Raw genomic sequence first — 22,936 nt, forward strand, 5'->3', positions numbered from 1 at the left:
ATATTGATATTATAATATTCGTATTATTCTAACAAAATAACTGTAGCAATCCCTCTTTTATATAATCCTATAATAGCTTCATTGCCAGTTCTTCCAATAGCCTTCCTTCCTATTTATCTCCAAAGAGGTTTACTTCGCGCCCTTATTTGCAATTCTTTATTTCCCAACAATTACTTCCGATTTGACACATACAGCATACCAAATACCTATTACTATATAATGTACTCCACTTTCCCTTCGTATAAAAACACAATATTCATTACACAACACTTTATTTAATCAATTATTTACAATCGGTACACGTACATGACCGCCATTTTGAAACCCGCGCATGCGCACAATCAATAGTCCGTTTATTGAATATTTATTCCATCGTTACATTACAAAATTATATTTATGTTTATTTAATATAGGTAGGTTATGTAGCAACACAGAATAAATGATGTAAAATTTTGATTATTATTTTATTTGTTTTAATAGTTTATAGTTAAGTTTTATTTTTATTCCACTTATCGTTATCTCTTTTTTTATAACAACTGTCAAAATTAGAACATCTTTGTTTTTTTATTTAATTAATTTGAAATATAATGGTAAAGGCCAATATCAATAAGGATCTTCAACAATTTTAAACTAAAAATATCACCTTACCGTCGCATTTATTTCATGCAACCTACACACTGCCATATACAAAATATTATCAATATAATATTTCGTTTAATAATAAATAATAAACTTATATTTTTAATTTAAAATCCATAAACCAGGCCTTTTATTTTATGTTCTTGAAATGAACTTAACCAATTACCTACTTAAATAGGTTTATTAAGTATATTAGATATAAAAAAATATGTTTTCTAGATTTGACAGAGGCGTTAAACATTTCTCTACATAATACATTATGTCTGTCAGTCTGTGTTGCTACATTTCACAGATAATATAAGTATAGAATGTAACTAAAACTTATAGCTATTGATTTTCTTATAGTTATAGATATTATGTACATAATTACATTAGTTTTTTTCTGTTTAATATATGTATGTGTGTATGTATGTACCGATTTCAACAAATTGTAGTTATATAACGAAATACATAAATGTAATAAATAAATACAGAAAAATAATATTAAATATAGGTATTATAAGAAAATGCTTTAGCAAAATTTGTTATTATAAGACTGTAAATAGATACTTATTTCTTTTTGAAAAATACAATAACAACCAAATGTACATGTATAAATAATAATTATTGTAAACCAGTATTTTATCCGATACAAATATGTATTTTTTTCAATATATATTTTTGTGTTTATATTAATATATACGTACGTATAAAAATAATAAATAATTTAATAAGAATTGTTTAAACAATACCATTAAAGCCTTCCTTCAAAATTTATTTGAACATCGATGTAATTGACTAGTACTAATAATATACAAAAATGGTAAAAAAGGTTTGTTCGTCACTTTGGATATACCCTTAAATATTGAATGTTTTGTACAAAATTATATTAGCAAGTAGTGTTGAGATACACAAACCACAGCACGAATATATGTACATACAGCACAAGTGTCGGAAAAGGACAAGATCATTTGGAAATGTTCAGATCTGAGAGAGATGCAAGAGAGATTCGAATACACACCCACGAGGCTTCTCTCATGGGTCTAAACTGGAGTAGCAATATACCATGTTCACACCAGGCGAATATGGTATATGGATCAGATCCAAGAATTTTCAGTACCCAGTTTGTCTATCTCTGCACCCTGAACTAGCTAACTCTTAAACTAAATAACAACATCAATTCTTAACCAGTGAAGTTAATGGAGTAAGATCCGGAGCTGGGGTCGAAGTTCTGGGCGGGGTGCCCGAAGAACGGGTTGTAGTTCTGGTTCTGAGCCTGGTAGTTCTGCTGGGGCTGGTACTGAGGTTGGAAAGTTTGGGCGGGGAAGTTCTGGCTCTGGAAGTTCTGGTACGGCTGAGGAGTAAACGCTTGGTACGAGAACTGAGGCTGCTGGTGGTACACCTGACTCTGAGGACGAACTTCTTGGTTTTGAGACGGGAACTGCTGAGGAGCTTGGTTGAAGAGGTTGGTCTGTTGAGTGTAGACGGGCTGTTGCTGTCTGTACTGAGTGTATTGGGGTGCTGGTGCAGCGGTGGGGGCAGGCTGCGTGTAGCGGACTGGCGCTTGGGCTGGCTCAGACTGGTGGTACTGCCTGAGGGGTGCTGGGCGTGGCTGCGCGCGGCTGTTGTACTTCGGGTCCTCGTAGATGCTGGGATCCTCGCGGTACTGGCCATCGTCCTCTTGGCCATCAGTCAAAGCGTTAGAGGGGCTGTGGTTAAGGGTCGGAGGGGGGACCATGATGCCGGCTCCTGGAAGATGATAAGTTTTGGTAGAATATTAGATAGTACTTTGGCTCTTTGAAGATTACAGGCCTAATGATATGAAAATAGAATATTTTCTTCCTTCATATTATTACTAAAAACGCAACATAATAAAAATGACTCAAGCCTAAATGTAGTCTTCCGCTAACAACTAAACTAATTAAAGTCTATCACCTATCCTAATTAAAATAATAATTCTTAAACTATTATACAATACCATGTCAGCGAAGCAGTAACTAATGCATTTAGTTTAATTATTCTGCAACAAATTGTTAAGTTGCTTTTAACTATTAAGTAATGTGATCTCTTTAACTAGTTATCTAGTTAAGTCAGTAATCAGCGCGTGAAGGTCGCCAGTTAAGGTAACTGTTGCAGCTAACGTATAAGGTTTAACTGGACCATGGGGTCATTGTTCTTCATAGTGTAGGAGGAAATGAGTTATTAAAGCTTTTTAACATATACTTGTGCTTCTGCACAACTGCTTCTCCGGACTATAGGTCGATAATGGATCTTAATGATAGATCTGAGTTCTTAGATGTACGCTTACAAAATTAAATTACTTCAAATGGTTTATAGCGAACATAAATACCAACAGGCATCTAAACGATTTATTGCACATGCACTAGAAGTGATAATAATTAAAAAATATCATATTCCTTGAGTAGAATTATTTCCAGGCGTTAATGCCTTCAAAGTTATATACTTAGAGTTTACTTTCTGCTAAGTATTTTCTTAGCCCATTTACATTATCTCTTAGTGAAGGACTATCCCTTTATACAATGATTATGTTATTATTATTAGAGGTGGACCTACATTTAACTAAACTTTTCCTTATTCAGATCGCTCTCAAGCTTCATTCTGAGTCATAATTACATACATTTATAAAACTACCAAACAGCAAAACTACGATAACATACCGTTTACTTTACAGATTTTCTAGAATGACATGGATTATTGTCACAGCACAGTGATCTACAAATAAGCGATTCCGCGTCCGCCCAGCTAATAACATTACACCATAACTTCACAACACTACGCATGATAGTGCGAATTAGTGTTGTAACATCTGTTTGTTCACGTTACGTCTGTTGGACAGTTGGTAATTGTTACTCATCAGCTTTTTCATTGATTTTACTTCTTCAAATTGGAATGGTATTAGATAGATGGACAAAGACTTGGCACTATGTTTTAATATGTATCTATACGGGTGAAGCGAAGCGTGAAACTATAAATACAAACAACTGAAAAGCAAGAATTTTAAAATGATTGTTGTTAGTGCCCTACAATAGGAGGTATATAGGCACCAACCAGTCTATATTCATCCTACATCAAGATCCTAAAGCACTAGCCGAAAGTTAAATAATAGCAACCTCGTCACACCAAATACTTTCCTTATTGCCAAGCTACCGCATTACATACGAAGAAGTCGAATCTCAAATCCATCCTACTTAAAAAATACACACCTCTCAAACGCCCACCCTCAAAAACAAAACAGCCAACACAAATACCATACCTTGTGGCTCAAAACCTCTTTGGCTGCTGGCTCCGTACGATATCTCCCTGGTCTTGCCATTTTCATCAACATATCCATACTTCCCAGCTACGTCACCATTCGGGTACTTCGTCTCGATCTTGAAGGAGCCGTCAGCAGCCTCATACCCGTAGCTGTAGGACCCGTCGTCATTCTGCCGGTTGATTTGCTTCAGGATAGGGACTGGCGTGGTGGTGGGGCCGTTGTGACTCTGGCAGTGGATGGTCAACCACGCCGCACAGAGGATGAGGGTCTGGAAAGAGATGAGGGGTATTTAGAATTGAAAATGGAAAATGGATTGACGATTGATTGTGGCTGCTAATATGCTTTTATCATAGCTTATATTATTCAATTCTTGGTTGTAACAATTTTGAGAGTTAAAATTAATAAGACCTTGTCTTAAACTGCACAGATATCCGAGTAGTCTAGTAAAGATCATCACGACGAAATAATTGTGCGCAACAAGTTGTGTATTGGACAAGCCTTAGTGTGATCCAAGCGCGATTAGCGTTTGGTCACCACGCGACACATAGAGTCATTTTTCTTAGTTCGTTAGTGGTTAAGAAAGAAGAATCATCAGAGGCACGAAATTTTATTTCGTCACACATTCCACAAAGATAAATGACTTAAAATGCAAGTGTGCTTAATGAGTGCTAAGCTACGTAATGAAATATAACATCCATCGACATTTTGTTCGTGCACTATTATGAATACCATCAACATTACTACAATATACTATACACCTATTAATTTCTAACTACGTGAAACGAGCCGCATAACTAAAGCAATTACACAACCTGACAAAAAGAACTATTTCAATTTATCGTGAACAGCGGCCTTGATCTTGTAAAAGTAGTGTGTAAGTCTCGTTAAGGCAGTTCTACATTCGTCAAGTAACAAGTGCAGCACTGTGCTTAAACCAAAGTTTGTCGGCTTGACCAGTGTGAGGTACATGATGACTTGTTTTCGTAGTAACGAGTAGGTCTGAAATGGGAAATCAGCGATTTCGACTTAGCCCGCTTTGGGTTGACCTTTCAGAATTTTCTGACTGAAGCCCACTCAGGTTCCTTTCTTAGCCGTTTGTGTACCCCGGGCACCCCGGGCAATCCCTATCTTCCGGCAGGCATCATCCCTGACGGTTGTTACTGTATTTGCGCATGTATTTTTTTTTGTAACTCGCTGAAATCTATATTTTTTATGTGTCTACATTCAAAAAAAACGTCGGTCGAACTCAATGGTCGCTCTCTTGCCATCGGAACCTTGTTTTAGTGTTGTTTCTTAAGAATGTAAAAACACTATCTTTGGATTATATACTTAAGAGCGACAATTACTAGTGTCGTTCATGTTTTTTTGTATCCACATTTCCCATGACAATGGTAAATACAGCATGACGATTGACACTCAAAGGCGTCTTTTTTTTCTCGTGTCGTTTAAATACGGCCTTAGAATACTCAGTGTAAACTAGCCTTAACACAAAATGATTGAATGTTAGTGTAAATAATTGCTGTGTTGGGCACAATGATCGCTGTGTAAGTGAAAATTAAAGTGTTAAACTACTGAGCAGTGGGTCTAATTACACTGGTTCTGATTTACATCACTTTAAATTATGGTGATAGAAATTAGGTCGGTTTTGTAATATGGACTCCGAGCATGGTGTTTTCGTTGGCATCTGTATTTTGCATGTCATAGTAATCTTGTTACGTTAATATTGGGTGATATGTAATTAAACGACTTGTCAAAGTATGAAATGATTAATTAGGATACATTGAAATTGGAGAATTAAGTTAAGTCATTACTTGGTGCACGTTGACATTTCAAATAAACGTGATCATTAGATAGAAGATTTTTTCTAGTTTTCAGTATTCTATACGATTCTCACAATAATAATAATATGTATAAATATCGTGACACGGGGATTCAAATGAGTTTGACATGACATTTTTTCGCGCAAAATGAGTTTGACATGGTAACATTTACCACACGCCTATCTATGTACTCAAAATTTATAACATCAACGTGGCAAAGAACAGCAAAAAAAATCACACTCTTTGTTAATTTTTCTTAACAAAGCCCAGATGTTTCCATAAGGCGAGCAACCTTAGACCTACACACTTATACAAATTCCTCGTACATTTACAATGAAACGAGAAACTGAGAGAATGTCCTAACTTAGCCTTGTGGTCAGCAGACACGCAACTCGGTACATATCTAGTGCATAAATATATTACCTGTGGTTTACTCCACGGATTCTTAACAGTTCAGTTATAAAAAACCCGGCCAAGTCAAGTCCGACTCGCGATGCTGAGGGTTCCGTATAGATATAATAATGTTAAGGATGAATAGGTTGAGTGACTTATAAATTGATGGGACCACCTTTATTTATTTTTTCCGTATTATCGAATTAGAAATCGAATTTAAGTCCGTAACTATCGTTGGTCATGGTTTATGTCATACAGTCTGGTGGCAAACGAACGCACAAACAGCGTAGCCTTAGTAATAGGGTTCTGTTTTTGACTGTTGGTTACGGAACCCAAAAAAAAATGAGGAAAGAGCAATTCGTTAAGGCCAATGAGTCATTTTAAAGCGTAAAAGTTTTTATTGTAAAAATAAATGATTCTTTTAATTTAGACCGGATCTATTTCTGACGCAGAGGTGTTAACACAAGTTATTAAATTGCTTATGAACTGATAAAATACTTACTTAAAATTAATAAACAGTCACGCAAAAGAGAGATAGTCGAAATTTATTGAGATTGTAACAGTTATAAAATCTTGCATGGTTTTCAGTCAACCAATATGGAAGTAATAGGTATATCAAATTCAGTCTTATCGTTGCTACCTTATCCTTTTATCCGGTTCGCAATTTATTTCAATGTAATAAATAAAACCACTACCTACATTTCAATATCCCAAGTAAATAAATAACCTCGACGCGTCTACCTTGTCAAATATCGATCTAGTATACTTATTCAATTCATACAAAATTCAATCTAAATACTTGAACGTAATTAATGAATTCCTCACATACAAAAAGCAAAGCAAAAAGGTTCATTTTGGCATATCATGGTTCGGTAATGATCTGGGTGACATTATTAACCAATACAAAGAGTTGGATGGCAAAAAATATGCCTTGATGTACTGTATCCTGAAGCATAAGTATAAAAAGAAATTCGTAAATATCGTTCTTATATCATTTTCCGTTGTTTTTTATCTGAAAAGGTGGATTATTTGTAGTGATAATTTACTTTATCAAAACTTAAGATAAAAACATGACACTTCTTGTTTAAGGACATGAAAACATATACTGACAAATAATATTCAAATTCATCGCATAGTTAAAAGACCAACAAAAAACAAATTGAAAAGTTTCTCGAAAAGCTGTGCTTACTTAGAGGTAACCTTCCTTATATAGATACCTTCCTATTATAGTCCTTGATAAAAGAAGCTCATAGAAAATTGACAAGCAATAAAAAGGTAGAAATATCTATCCAATTTATGTAGAATCGTTGCCATGGTACCATATCTATTATCATTGAAATTGTCTGGACTTCAAAAGAGACTGTGACCCTTTGAGTTTGTTTCGACATTTTTTCTCAGGGTAGTCAGATAGGAAATGTCGACTCCAGCGTTCACAAAATAATAATAATAATAAAGACATGTAAAAGTGATGATATATCCTACTTACAGAATAAATGATTTCATTTCATTTCATATCATTATAACATAATCATTATTCAGCAAAGGACCGGTATAGGTGAAATTGATTAATACTCTAGAAATTCAGAGAAAACTCAAGCTCACTCAGCAATTATGCATAACAGACCCTACCACCACACATTAACAGGAACACTGAAGTTTATGAAGCGAGATAGATAACTACACAGTATAGAGCACCATCTCCCTTCCACACCAACTGTCTCACTTTAAAAAGTAGAGCTAAGTTCCTAGGTACTTGTCAAACTAGTCAGGTACTACAAACATTAGGTGCGTAACTATTTTAATAGAGTTAGGTTATGTAAGAATCAGGGCAACCTTCGCTTCCTACTGCGATCGAAGGCTCTGTTTACTAATATCACATTAACATGCAAATATTGTACCGGAAAAATGGATCAGAGTGGCAGGAAATAGTCTAGTGTGTTGAAAATTTTCGTGATTATAATTTTTTATTATTACTTCTTTATTTTATGCTGGATAAGCGGTGGTTACTTTTTTAACTGTATTTTTCGTATTATGAGTCACAAATGACGTGATTGTATATTGGTATAATTATTTATAAAATCAGTTCGATCAATCAGTGAGATTATCACCGATAATGTGTTTATCTAATATTAGTAGATTACTATATTGTAGGCAAGTGACTATTGGCTCTACTAGGATACTGAGATCTACCAGGATTAACAAGCAAATGCATTATGACGAAAAGCTTAAACATTTCATAGTGTTACGTAACCATCCAATAACACCCACAGATACAACAGTTTCAGCTCAATGTCGACTACATATAAGCTATCATACGTACCATTTTTGATATATGACATTATCTTTAAGATTAGAACTCATTAAGAAAATTATGTTTGAAACAGCACCATTTGGATAAGCAGAAGATTAGAGTCTTCTTAATAAAAAAGACCTCCTTGACCACAGTTAAACAGTAATACACTCTTATTACGAACAAACCCACAGCCTCTGATGACATGATCAAATAACAAATATGTCCTCATTAATACTGATATAATTATTTCATGTTGCATACCTCTCTAAGAATGTCGTTCTACGCCAGAGTAAATGATATATATAAAGGCGTGCTCACACCGTCGGGCGAACTGTAAAATCGATTGCATAGAAAAGCAATGAATATAAATTGTCATTGTCCCACTGTTGAATAAGTTGCGCAACTCCTGCTATCTCTAATACCGTTGTTTCAACATTGAAGGTTGTTATCAAATAATATGTCCTTTTTGAAAAACTGCTGACTTTTAATCCGTAGATTAGAAACTGGTTTGTCATATCTTGCACGTATCTTGTTTACAGCTGATACGGTAAATGATAAGTCTTCGAAATTCTAAAAATAAATAGATCTAACTGCCACATTCAGAGTCAAGATGATTTCTTGTACTGCAAGAGAATTGCATAGTATCTTATATCTTCCCCGTCTGGAACGAATCCTGTGCCCAGGGGTGGGAAATAAAAAGTCTGATTAGCTACAAGTACAGCAATATGCACTATTACGCTGTATAATTTATTTCAGTGTTCAATCCTTCTTTACCTTAAAAGAGGCCTGAACAAAACTGTAACAACGAATTCCAAAGCATTACACGAACGAACTTCGGAAAACTTGGTCAACATTCGGCTTTATACAAACACACCCTTTTTTGGTATAACGCCTCCTTTTAGTAGCTTCTTCATACATACACACATGCCCAATCATTCATACATTACCGCCTCCTTGGAGAGCTCTGTCATACACACACATGCCCGATCATTCATACATTACAAGCTTCTTACAATTGCAACCTGTCACTACTTCATTTACATAAGTCGCACAGTCTGACCGCGGCCTAATTTGGTGCTCGAAACTATTCCAAGGTCACACTTTTTACATCATTCTGATCAGGTACTTAATTAAACCTTACAAGGTAAGTGTAGGCTCCAATAATTAGGTAATGCAATGCTATTATGACACTTCGTAGTTATAAAAACTTGTCGAATGCCTTTTCTTTTGAATTAGATGTTTCTTTTTCGGTTTGCGTCTTATTTTTTGCTTTGTTGTTTTTTTACGTTTAGGCCAGAGGATAATATAGAGCCTCTTAAAATTAAAAAAAAAACAGTGCAACCTCGATATAACAAATCGGAGGGGAACAAGAAAATATTCGTAATATCAAGTAATTCGTTGAACTGAGGTTTATTATGTTGAGGTTAGAATGGTCTATAATTCATTATGAAGAGGTAAAAGTCTACTTCTACTTGTGTACTGTAATGTACTTGGGGATCCCGAACTTATTAGCTACGTCAAATTTTTCGTCATGGGATTTTGGTCAACATAATTAATGATGTTTCGCTTTTCTGCGACCGATAGGGACCGATACATCTTTTACGTTTCTGAGCCATTTTAACTTAAATCTTTATCAATAGTGACGAGCAGAGGTGTTTACATTACTTGCTATCAAAATAACAAACAAAAGCGTGTCGAAACATGTCGAGACATGAGTCACATTTTAAGATTAAGAGTTATATTATTGGTGGAAACTTCATATAAAGGTTTTCGGTTGGCAAAATTAGAGGTATGAATACTTTTTCCTTTACTTTCTTTTTTTTTTCTTAAGAGGAGCTCGTGGCTAAGCTATAACCGCATAAGTGATTCGATCACAGGTTAAGCTATGCTTGAAGCGGTTGGTCCGTAGATGAGTGATCATCTTTGTCATAACGAGTTCCGCAGTGTTTCGGAAGGCACATTAAATTGTGGGTCCCGGCTGTTATTCCTACATCTTTGACAGTCGTTACAGGTAGTCAGAAGCTTGAAAAAGTCTGACAGCCAGTCTAACCAAGGGGTGTCGTGTTGCCCAGGTAACTGGGTTAAGGAGGTCAGATAGGCAGTCGCTCCTTGTAAAACACTGGTACTTAGCTGAAACCGGTTGGACTGGTAGCCGACCCCAACATAGTTGGGAAAAGGCTTAGCCAATGATGATATGATGAATACTTTTTTTGATAGTTAAAAATTCGTTATTAAGAGGTTGTACGCAAAGAATGTTCGCAATGTAAAGGTATATTTTATATTGACTCTTATGGACAATTCAAGGGGATTACGAAGAATTTGTTAGATCGAGGAAGTCGTTATATTGAGGTACGTTATATTAAGTTTGCTCTGTATATAACTTTCATCATAATATTACTAGCTAATTGGGTATCTTGTTATCATTTCCAATTAACAATACCGATTAATTAAAATAATTTTATAAATAAAATAAAACAAACACGACGACCTCCGTGGTCGAGTGGCGTACGCACCGGTTTCAAGGTGTCGCTAGCTCTGAGGTCCCGGGTTCGATCCCCGGTCGGGTCAATGTAAAAATTCACATTTCTACATTGTCTCGGGTCTGGGTGTTTGTGGTACCTTCGTTGTATCTGAATTCCATAACACAAGTGCTTTAGCAACTTACTTTGGGTTCAGAACAATGTATGTGATGTTGTCCGCATTTATTATTTATTTATTTATTATTATTTAATCCGTGCTAAGCCCACATCAACAGCCGTTCACTGTGACTAGCTTTGTTCAAATCCGATTACTTTGACGCAATAACAAATTGGTAGATTGTTTAAGAGATATTAATGGACATATTGGTTAATAACGAGGAAATGTTGCATTCCAAAACACGAATGGCAAACTCGTTTTTAGAGTAAAAGTGATTGCATAAATTTATATCGGAAACCTTCATTCGAGAAATAAATTTGCATTAGATCCGGTTTTAGAAATCTATCCCTATCTACTCGTTTGAATATAGGGATGCCTATACCCTGATAGTGGATTATATAAGGCTGGTGGTGATAATAGCCCTGATCTTAAATTGAACACAGTGAAAACTTAACTAAATGATTTAACAGTTTTTTTTCTCAATGAATTGTAATTCTTTAGAATGTAGGTCGAAATATTTTAAAAAGCAAACCCATTCTATATTTTATTTAAATATAAATCTAAATTTTTGAGTCAAACGGTTGATTCGTCATGTCTTTGAAAATATTAGAAAAAGTCTTCTGAAACAATGTCCCAAAAGTTCTGTATCCGAACAATAACCGCATAATTACAGTTTCAAAGGCACAACACAAACAATTGCCTACATAATTATCTGATATTCTATAACAAAAGCCTCATAATTGAGCTGTAACAGAACAATGCTTCGAACACCTAATAACGTGCGTAAAAACACAATTTCACAGATACAACAACCATACATACTTAGAATAAAGGCACAATTGGATATTGTACCTTTTTGCTACAGAAAAAGAAAAATAACCTCAAAAGTCATTGTCAAATATACGTCATTGCCAGTTGAATTTCGAACTTGATTTTCAACAATAACTGCCATATTGTTTCGGTGAAGGGTTGCGTAAAGCAAAGTAGGTTGTATTACATTTGTGTGCACGAGACTGGAATATTGATGGATCAGCATTTGGAATAGTAATGAATTGGTGCCTAGATTTTGAGGTTAGGGACTTTGGTTTAGAAATTCAACGCATACCGACGTTTGTTTGGCAATTAACACATGTTTTAATGTACGGTGTTGGCAAGCGATCGATCCGCGTTCCTCTTCACTTTGCTGTTTTACGGCCGCTTTCTATATTCGATCCCGAATCTAAGATTCCGATCAATCCAGATTTTACTCAATCCCTCGATTGAGCTTGAATCTGCATTTCATTAATCGATCTCGTCTCGTAATCCATCGAAAAAAACGGATAGATCGCCCTGCTAAACGTTTTGTTTTACGCATGTGCAGAAAAAGTACTTCAGCGATTATTAATGAGTAAAATGGTGACTTTTTTCTTAAAGCTTATCTATTTTATGTATAATCACTAGAAAGTGCACAAAATACAAAAATAAATGATTGGGAAGTCGTAGCGGTAAAATTCTGTAATTCTACCTCAAGATTAGAAAAAGCATAAACGACAATAAACGTTTATTGACCAGCAACGGAACGTCAGTCAATCCAAAAGTTGTCAGTCAGTTTGACAGTAACATAATATATTTTAAAATCGCAAGTTTATTTGTTGTTTGTTTTTCCGTTGTCTCAGTTATAGAATAGAATACAGCGGCAATATTCGAACGCGTTCAGAATAAGTTCACGCGCCATCTGTACAAGAAACTGTATGGGGTGTATCCGTTCTACCTACTCATGGATCCCACTCTGTTTGTTCTGAGCATGGTTGGCAATGATCAACTGTATATGAGACGGGAGTTTGCACTGGTCGTCTTCTTGGTGAAGGTGCTTCGTGGAGTGGAGAATCACCCGGAAGTATTGCAGCGCTTGAGCGTGTGTACCGGACCGCTTCGTGTGGCGGCGGCGAAGCCCGCACCTACAGCGAGAACAAATTTGCTCGCCAAAGCACCTCTTAAAAGAGCTCTCCACACCACCAACTTCTTCAAAATCAGACTGACGTGTTTATGTGTTTTTAATAATGTAATGTGTTGCAATTTTTGTTTAGTTTAAGTTCTAAGTTGTCGCATTAGGGTAAACCCTGTAATGATACTTCATGGTTTTAAATAAATAAATCAAAACGAGAATATTATAATCGTTATCTATTGATTCCAGTATTACAGATATTGGTAAAAGTGTACTTAGTACACAAAAACTATAAAACCGAAAGAAAAAAAGTTTAAGCGTCAGCTTATGCTTAGCAATCCAAAAGAATTACTGAGCGCTGGTCTTCAGCTTAAATCCTTGACCCCCGTTTACAAGTAAAGTACAGAAAAAAAAACAGCCACTCGATACATCACAATCACAATTACAAATTTTGAGGACAGATTTTGTTCGTCTTCGCTGTCACTACTATCCCAGTCCGATAGCTGAGCTAATACTTTAAGATCGCTATCACTATCACTTGAAAATATTTCCATTTTCACAGATTTCTCAGTACAATCCGTAAAAATTTGGGGATCGCGATTATAGATCAAAAACGTCGAAAATCGATTTGTCAAAACCAGAGATCGGTTATAGAAAACGCATAACTGTCACTTTCATATAAATACCAATCTAAAATCTCGATCCGCCCTCCCAAAGATAGATTGAAGAAAAAGATCGAGAAAACGATCCATGGATCGGTTATAGAAACACTAAAAGTTGAAAATGGATTCAAATGTCAATCTCGATCCGTAAATTAGGGATTGAGATCGAATATAGAAAGCGGCCGTTAGACGGATATCAAAGTAACATAAAGGACCTGTATAACTGTATAAGTTTAGTGACAGTTCGAAAACAATTTACAAAATCGCATTATCACAGTAAATAGTAACTTTATAGGTAAAATAAATAAAGTTGAATTTTGAATGAAACATAGTAACACTATGTCATTACCTAGGGATAACAATAGTAATCAGTGGAAATTTTATTTACCTCAATCGGAAGTACAGAATACTCGTATGTGGAAACTTTACAAGATAACATAGATAATTCACCAAAAAAAAAAACAAATTAATCCGATAAGTAATTAATAGATAAACACAATTACTACGAACTCTTGAATTAGCTATCGTAGAAGACTAGATAGAGATAGAGCTATCTCGCTTACACACTACTGCAGTGCTGTAAAGAATCTAATTTTTCATATTCGTCAATCTTAGATTATGAAGTCGTAATAAACGGGTCAAATATGAGTGTAACACGCAATTTTTTTTTAACTAGCCCACTGTGGTCCACTGCTGGGCAAAGGCCTCAACCAAATCTTTCCACGATTCTCTGTCCTGGGACTCATGGAATCAACACTGTAACTCGTAATACTGACTGAAAAATAAATTGTAAAAAAATTGAATGTCCATTAAAAATCAAAATCAAAAGTTTTTATTTCAAATAGACCATTTACCAGGCACTTTGAAAACGTTACAATATTCTGGATGTTTCCAAAATGTCCTTATTTTGGGGAAGAACCGGCCAGAAACTAGATAAACTCCATATCAAATTGATAACGGTGCTAATTCGTATTTTTTTATTATTGTTGTAACAGTCACAGAAATACAATGAACGAAAAATTTTCTGCAGTCTTATCACTGTTTATGAGAGACCGTCTGACGACAAACGAACGAACAGACTTGAATACAGACAGACGGGTAGACAGCGTATTCATATTATAGAGCTAGTTGCATTCAGAACTCTACATTTTTTGTTTCATTCACTTCAGTATTACGACCTCCGTGGTCGAGTGGCGTACGCACCGGTTTCAAGGTGTCGCTAGCTCTGAGGTTCGATCCCCGGTCGGGTCAATGCAAAAATTCACATTTCTACATTGTCTCGGGTCTGGGTGTCTGTGGTACCTTCGTTGTATCTGAATTCCATAACACAAGTGCTTTAGCAACTTACTTTGGGTTCAGAACAATGTATGTGATGTTGTCCGCATTTATTTATTTATTCAATTAAGTCTTCGTGTTGCAAAACATAAAGCTTTGTAGCAACAATTATTGTAATTAATGTCGGTTTTGTTACTTCCTAATATAGGCAAATATCATTCTTAGTTCTGACTCAGTTGAGAACACCTTCTATTTGCCAAGGCTGGACATTAAAACGTTTTTCCTTTAAAGGTTGGCTAAAACCAAAACGTATTAAAATGATTGCAGATTATGATAGTAATGTAATGTTAATTATGTTCATAAAGTTTTGTTGCTTTTTGTTAATTATGAAAAAGACGCCATATTTGTTTATGGGTATTTATTTGAAATCATGACATGAATTCTCAACGGTTGTTGTTTGTGTTTTTTTTTAAGTTTTTGACAGATTCCAATTTTGAATTTCCTAATTTGGCAATCTATGACATGATTTTTTTAGGACTTAAATTATTTTGTTTTTTTTTTTAGTTAGATCTCTCGAGTTCCAATTTTGAGTTTCTTAATAAAATTTAATGAAAGCAATTGATACTGGCAATAAATTAATACTGTATCTATATATATTGCCAGTGTTATTTGATTTATTTGAATTCCAGCTTTATTTAAGACTCCTTTTTATCTGCCTTGTCATCTTCAAGTTATATAGGTAACAAAAGCTCGAAGCATAGGACCATTATTAAAGGTGCCAAAAATGACACTTTTACCAAAATATTTTTCCCCTGCTCGATATTAGAACCTCATTACAGACAAGTTATTGCACAAGCTTCGGAATGTGGAGTACAAAGTACGTGGGCGCGGCCGTTGCACCACCTCGATCACAGACTGGCTACCATAGGAGTTAACTCGAGCGACGGACGGGGCAATAAGCTGTTTCGTACACAGATTGAATAATATGAAATGATAGTATCGTTTGCAATTGGTTATGTTGATGTTTTGATGGATACGTCATAATTTAAATTGAATGGTGTAAGTATGTGTGTAGTAAGTGCTTCTTAATCTAGTCTTGAAGCAGGAGTGTGGAAGCGAGAAAGCACATAATACTGTGTGTATTGGAATAGGGTTGTCGTGCTTCGACATTTGCTACAAATCTTTAAATTAATATTTAAATACAATTGTTAATCCGGAAAGACAGAGAGGACTAAAAAGAATAGAAGGGGGCCCGGCAGTGGGATCTCACACAAGCTCCATAAAGAAAAGTGACAGTTGCTTTTTACACTTTATTTTTAAAAAATAATCCCAAATTAACGAAAGAGTTTATATTTGAGAAAACGCTTATACTAAAATGAATATGTATAAAAATAATAATTGAAATGTAATTTATAGAATAATTAATCCAGAACAAAAAAGCAAACCATAAATATATCATTTCAAAAATAAGTCTTATTCACAAATATTTTTTGCTACCCAATCGATACGATACGTTAATAGCTGTGCGCAGACACATTGATCAAGATATAGTTTAATATTTGCTAACACGACATTTAAACATTAATAACAACATTTAATTAAAACTCGTAAAGAATGCGGTTTCCTAATCTAAAATGTTATCGTTTTGACTCCAGGCTATATACAGATGTTCAGAATATGCGTAACTATAGCTAATAGCCATCACTGCCTATGGCTATATTACCAATTGATGTATGAAATATTAACTTGTCACGGTCATATTCACGAATATTCTGTTTTCGTCCATGTAAGGATTAAAGCCACAATCAAACCGGGAAAGTGTGATCAATTCACAATTGAATTTAAAGGTGGGTATCCACATATAACTGTAATGTTGTGTAACTTCGAAATTTACTTTGTGTTTTTGTGGATATAGTGCCAAAATACATCTGTTTCAAAAATTGAACTTTCTAGATGTGGTCTGAGATATAGGTTATTGATTAAAAGCTGGTGACGGATAGATGGACAGACAGACAGACAGACGTGTCTCAGTAGGGTATAGGTTATACGAAAACCCTAGACTTTAGATAAATTTTGCCTGCATCATAAAGATAAGCCAAAAATCTTTAGGATAGCTAGACGGCCTTTGCAGGTATTTCTAATTTTGGTAATATTTGTTGGAGGACACTGCATTGTTTGACTTAAGCTCGTTATTAGACAGTTCATAACTAGTTGGGTGATCCTGCACCCAACTGGTTATGAACTGGATTCCTAAATCATGAGTCAGTACTGTACCGTCTTGCAAGCCGGTCTTCTACCTTATTTTCCGTTCAACATTCAGAGATTATTGAGTATTACAATTCCTGCACGGAAAACCGAGTGATATAGGTCACCACGATACATCACGACGCGTTTACTGAGTGGGACATGTCGTAAGTTCGATCCCCACGGCGCGAGCCGTTCACAATTTAAGAAAATCGTTCTAAAGCTTGAAACTTAATATGTAATAAACGGTTTAAAAAATTCTGGTAGATTGGCAGTCAGTACTTATATATGGGAAAATCATGCCAAACAGAATAGAGAAACATTCAGCCTCACAAACATTAAATAAAAGTCAGATAGCTTATTAGCAATGAATGGAACATTTATGTTCCAATTGATCCTTTTACGCAGAACGCAAGCATTTTTTCCTGACTCACTATTTACGGAAGCAACGACCTAACTTCAAAGCGACCTTCACTATTAACAAAGAACGTTAAATAAAAAACCTTACAGAAATAGAGCACAGGTACATTGCGCCATCCATTACGTGTCGGACACTAATGGACGTGCACAGTTTAAGTACTAAACATGACATGTATTACACCGTGAGAAATTCACATAAGTGTGCAATGAATCTGAGGAGCTAATGCGATGGTGATTACAATTTGATCATAGAAACGTGATAATTTTCAACATAGTTTAATATGTAAAGAAATCTGTGTGAAGTAAAATGTTACTTGGGGTCTTGGTAAAGTCATAGTTTAAAAGTTTTTCTGGTTTAGTATTATAGACAAGGAATAAATCCCATAGTACTAACATGTATATTTCCTGCTCTCGGTTATTAGTTAAAAAAATACACTTGCTTATGAGTAATCGTATTGACAAAACTAATTATATTTTTCTAGCGTCAAATTAATTTTTAGATAATTTTATGACGAAAAAATACTCAGACAACTAAAATTCTTTACAAATTTACTCGATTTACTTATTGCTAAAACACAATTTCAACGAAACCTTTTCACATTGGTAAAAACGAGGTTGTCTATGATTTCAGCATAATGGCTTTATAATTTGCGCATAGCGCCGGCTGGACGCACTTTATCATAGATAGTTGTTTACATAGACACAAGAAATTCATCAAAATAACATTACACACAGCCATCTTATCCATTAACTTAATCATGTCCACTACTTGGTTCCATGATGGATTGCTCAGAGCTAAACAAACTAAATGCGCTATTTTCTCACCAAATTATTTAATATCCACAATACCCAATAGTTCACGACTTGTTACGTACAATTACGAGACAATGATCACTGTTCACAATCACTACAAAAAAGGTCATGAAAAGCAAAGTCAATGCGAAACCATTAAAAAAAAAGAAAAAGAATCTGTCGAACGTCTATTAAATGTCAGATTTCCCGCCTAATTTTACTTGTCAAAAAAGGTTCCGATAAAAAGTTGCAACTCACCTTCAAAAGAAACATGGCTGCTTGTCAAATTTTCCCGCGTTTCGCGCCGGCAATGGCGTACGATCACAACACAAGTCTGCCGCCTTCCACACGGCCACTTGTATTTATAATGTCGCAGTTACCACAGTGGTTGGTCCGATATTGTTATTCTGTGCAGAGCCTTAACGTAACACCCTCGATGGCCAGTTATGTTTTCGTTGACACATTTTATAATGATTCATGAAGGATCATTGGTTATACAATCTAGTATTTGTGTGTAAATTATTGTAACATGCCAATGTGTCTGTCTGTTTATCGTAATAAAAGAAAGCATTAATTAAAGCGTTTATTTTGTGTAATTTACGGTCAAAAGAGTTGAGCGAACTAGCCAACAATTGTTATGCATAGTATAAATTATTTTTTATGAGCATGAAACAAATTACATAAAGAGCCTAATTAACCTAGTTACCAATTATACCTACAGCATAATGAAATTAGCGTTTTGTTGTGATAAACAAGATAAAACTTTCTCAAAAAGAATTTACACGTTTACCACAAATGACAATTGTCATCTCAGCATATCAGCCATACAGTACCTATTATAAATATGTTTTACAACGGACTTTTCTATAAGAAGCTCAATAAGGATATAGTCGCCGAAGGGGTACCCATGCACTTGTGTCTTACTCCAAAGATCATTTCGACTAACCGACAGTATCTTTTCATCAAGGTAGTCAGATACGAAATATTGTCACCTGCGAGCTCATAAAAGACTTAATAGTATACATACGAATGCTGATATTTCATATGAGTGTACCCTCGATAACTTAAGTGTTTTAAAGATAATATACCATGTAATAATATGTAAGAGACAATGTTTCCAGCGTGCTCAGCATAATCAATTTTCTCGGTTAGATTTTCCTTTAAAAGCGCCAAGTTAATTCCACATTCGTTTTCCGAACTAGGTCAAAGCTAAAGGTTGTGTGCCAATCGCGTAACTTTAGAGAAAACCTAAATAATTCACAGACAAGTAATTAACATAGGTAGCATTAGATATCTCTTGTCTAAAGTACTCTCATTGCAATAGCAAAATGTTGTTCTTTATGAAAACACTAGAATAAAAATAACGTGGACGGCAAAATACAAGGCTGCGTATTGCTGTGTTTTGGCTTTTGCTAAATTCGTAAGACGTCTGACTTCTAGACTGCCATTGTATTAATCTTCTGTCAGCCGAAAGGTCAATGTTGATGACCAACACGTACAAAAAAACTTACTTCAAAGTAAAAACAATTAAAAGTTGAATATATCAATGTAAGTCAGAAACAAAATGTAGACAATTGGTGGTACGTGGTCTCCACTCCAGTACTACAGTGGTACCTCTAAAAATATGTGTTTTGAGTGTACTGCAACAACTATTAAAACATGCAAGAAATGAAATGTATGATGGCCATTTCCATTTACATTTAAATCGATTGAGAGCAGCCTACGCGACACACACCATGTGATGACGTAGACCCTAAGAGATTGTTATCCTGTCCATAAGGTGTGGGTTCCAGTTACGTGTGTATTATAATGCTAGTTTATGACTGTTAAATGGTTCACAGAAGTAGTACGTATTTGGTAATCTTGAATAATTCCTAATTTATAACAAAGTGTTGGAGTTGTAACTTAAAAGTATGTAATTTTAAATAGCATGTGTACTTATATACATTTTCATTAAATTTTGTTAAATTTAAAGGAATGGTTGTGCCGTATCTGCCAGTTAGGAAAAAAGTCTTGTGAGTAAAAATAAACAATAATATACGAAGATAAATTATATCAAAGTTGGTGAAACTTATGGCTCTCTGGTGGGGGGCTGATAACAATAAGTGTACCGATAAGAGGAGCCATACTAGATTTCACGTAACATGAAAACAAAATTCGGAAAATGTCACAGACTAACAAGCTTCTAATAAAATATTAAAAACTACATTGCAATTTCACTTTAGGCGTAAAAACCGAAACCAAATTATGCTATCGGCATGTCTTGCAAGACACTACTAGGAGCCTAGTTCATACGAAACTATATTTGAATACAGACCGACATTACAACGGTGACCGAATATCAAATCGAGAGCTGCCATTAACTTACGATTCAAAATTCGTTTATCATTACGAAACTATCATTATTATTTGCGCTGGGTGTTGGGTGCTGGCCCTTTATAGCCCGCGGCTCTTTTAGGTTGAACCACTTTAAACAATATAATATTATATACTAAAAGGTTATTTAACTTCTATTATAAGTATTTTTGACATAATACCCGACCACGAGTAGCCGCCGACTACTCTACGAGGAGGGTCCTTAAGAGCTCTAATATGAATAAGAAATCAGAAAGCATTTTTCGTCACCAACTATGAGTAGCGAAAAATCATTTCATTGTTATGCACACCTAAACAAGGTGTGAGCGAAAAGCGGTAAAAGGGAATCTGTATTGAAGTCGATAATTTAGTTTTACAAAAGGGTGCACTTGAGTGCCGTTAAAAAAGTAGATTAAAAAGATCTAAAAACCCACGTTTTTAAATGTCACTTCGTTGAAATTTTATCAAAATCGCTCCAGCCGTTTTTATAGATGTAAATTGCATTGCAATCGGGTTTGAAGCTGCCCAAAAAATTTCAGCCTGCAGGCTTATCGGGAAGTGCCTCAAAATTGAGTTACAAAAATCCAACAGGGTCGACAAACAAACAAAGATACAAACAAGAAAGTGAGTGTATAATAAAAAAAAACGTGGGTAATATAATTTACGATGACTCTTAAAGCTAGTGACACTTATATTAAACCGGCCTTCTTTATAATAAGTCCTCTTAAACCATTATGGTTAATACTCTAGCAGCAATAATATCATATGGTTAAAACTTCCTACATATCAAATTAATACACCAACTAATTGCTTTTGGGCAATAAATTTAATAAATGTTTTATCGCCTACCCTGATACTAATAAATCACTACGAAGAACATGAAACTAAGTAATTGTAAGCATTTGTTTAATGATATCAGATATTTCGCGAATGTTACGACATTCAAATGTCATTTTTCTTTGAGCTAACTAATCTGAAAAGTTTAAAGTATGAAATTCAGCAAATACAGATATTTTCTTTTTTCATAATTTATTCAAATAATAATTATAATAGTCGTTTCTTAGGTTTAGGTTAGACATTAAAATGAAACTACTTTTACGGATTTTATCGCGGTTGAATTTTAGATTTTAGTTTTCGATGTTTCATTTCAATAATAACTATAATTTATTTTAATAATAAAACTTTTGTTAGAAAAAACACAGAAGCGATATTCAACATTGAGTAATCTCAGTCCCACCATATCGTATATGTGCAATAGTAGTAGCAATAGTAGTGAAATAAAACTTAAACCAATGTGTTTAGGAAGTTGTGCATACGAAGACAGATGCATAACATTAAGATACAAATAAGTAGGACCCTTGAAGCCTCCGCGACATGTTCTAGACGCAGAGCAAGGCCAAGTGCGACCAGTCCCTCCACAAGTATGTAGTGTAGGAGACCGTGTACAATAATTGAACTTCATCATAAATTAAATGTGTTGGCGAATTTCTAAATATCATGTTTCGAGACATTGAATAAGAATATTATGAATATAAAATGTTAAATAATAAGTATGATATGATATTAAAATAACTTGAAAGTGGTATTTAATTTTGTTGCTTAATAAAATATAACCAAAAAAATCTTTTGCTACACCAATCGATTGTCAAAAGGATAAAACTGTTTACCTCAGAATCAAGACGGCAAGATTTGATTCGAGAAGTGTTCTTGACGTCTAATATCTAACACTAGCTGTTGCCCGCGACTTCGTCCCCGTGGGTAGAAGATATAAGTAATGATTTATACCTGCCCTATTTTTTTTCACATTTTCCTTTGTATCTTCGCTCCTATTAGTCGCAGAGTGATGGTTTATACCCTAAAGCCTTCCTCGATGAATGGTCTATTCAACACAAAAATATTTTTTCAATTTGGACCAGTAGTTCCTGAGATTAGCGCGTTCAAACAAACAAACTCTTCAGCTTTATATATTAGTATATAGAAGTATAGAAGTATAGATAATAAAAGTTTGGCCATTCAGTCATTCATTCTTATCTTGTTAAAGTTATTTATACACACATAGGAAGTGCTTGAAAAGGAAATCTACTTGAAATAAAATCTTTTGATTTTTCGATATTTTTTTATAAACGCTCATATTTTACTGCTGTCCTAATTAGCACTCGAGCTCATTGCAGTCAGTGCTACAAGCTTTTGAGGCTTCGAATATGAAATCCACCACTCGACTTGAGT

At 34.8% G+C, this 22,936-nt stretch overlaps 1 protein-coding gene across 1 annotated transcript; it reads right to left on the bottom strand.

Annotated features, from left to right (window-relative positions):
- Window positions 1-1,368: 1,368 nt before the first annotated feature.
- On the bottom strand, window positions 1,369-18,806 carry LOC113497595 (vacuolar protein sorting-associated protein 27-like). The gene is made up of 3 exons (XM_026877187.1): window positions 18,614-18,806; window positions 3,893-4,163; window positions 1,369-2,367 (listed from the first exon to the last, which is right to left on the bottom strand). Exons 1-3 carry the CDS (start codon window positions 18,626-18,628, stop codon window positions 1,802-1,804), a joined length of 852 nt encoding a protein of 283 aa, XP_026732988.1. The 5' UTR covers window positions 18,629-18,806; the 3' UTR covers window positions 1,369-1,801.
- Window positions 18,807-22,936: the final 4,130 nt, after the last annotated feature.

This window comes from Trichoplusia ni, chromosome 9, assembly GCF_003590095.1.
Source record: "Trichoplusia ni isolate ovarian cell line Hi5 chromosome 9, tn1, whole genome shotgun sequence".
NCBI lineage: Eukaryota > Metazoa > Arthropoda > Insecta > Lepidoptera > Noctuidae > Trichoplusia > Trichoplusia ni.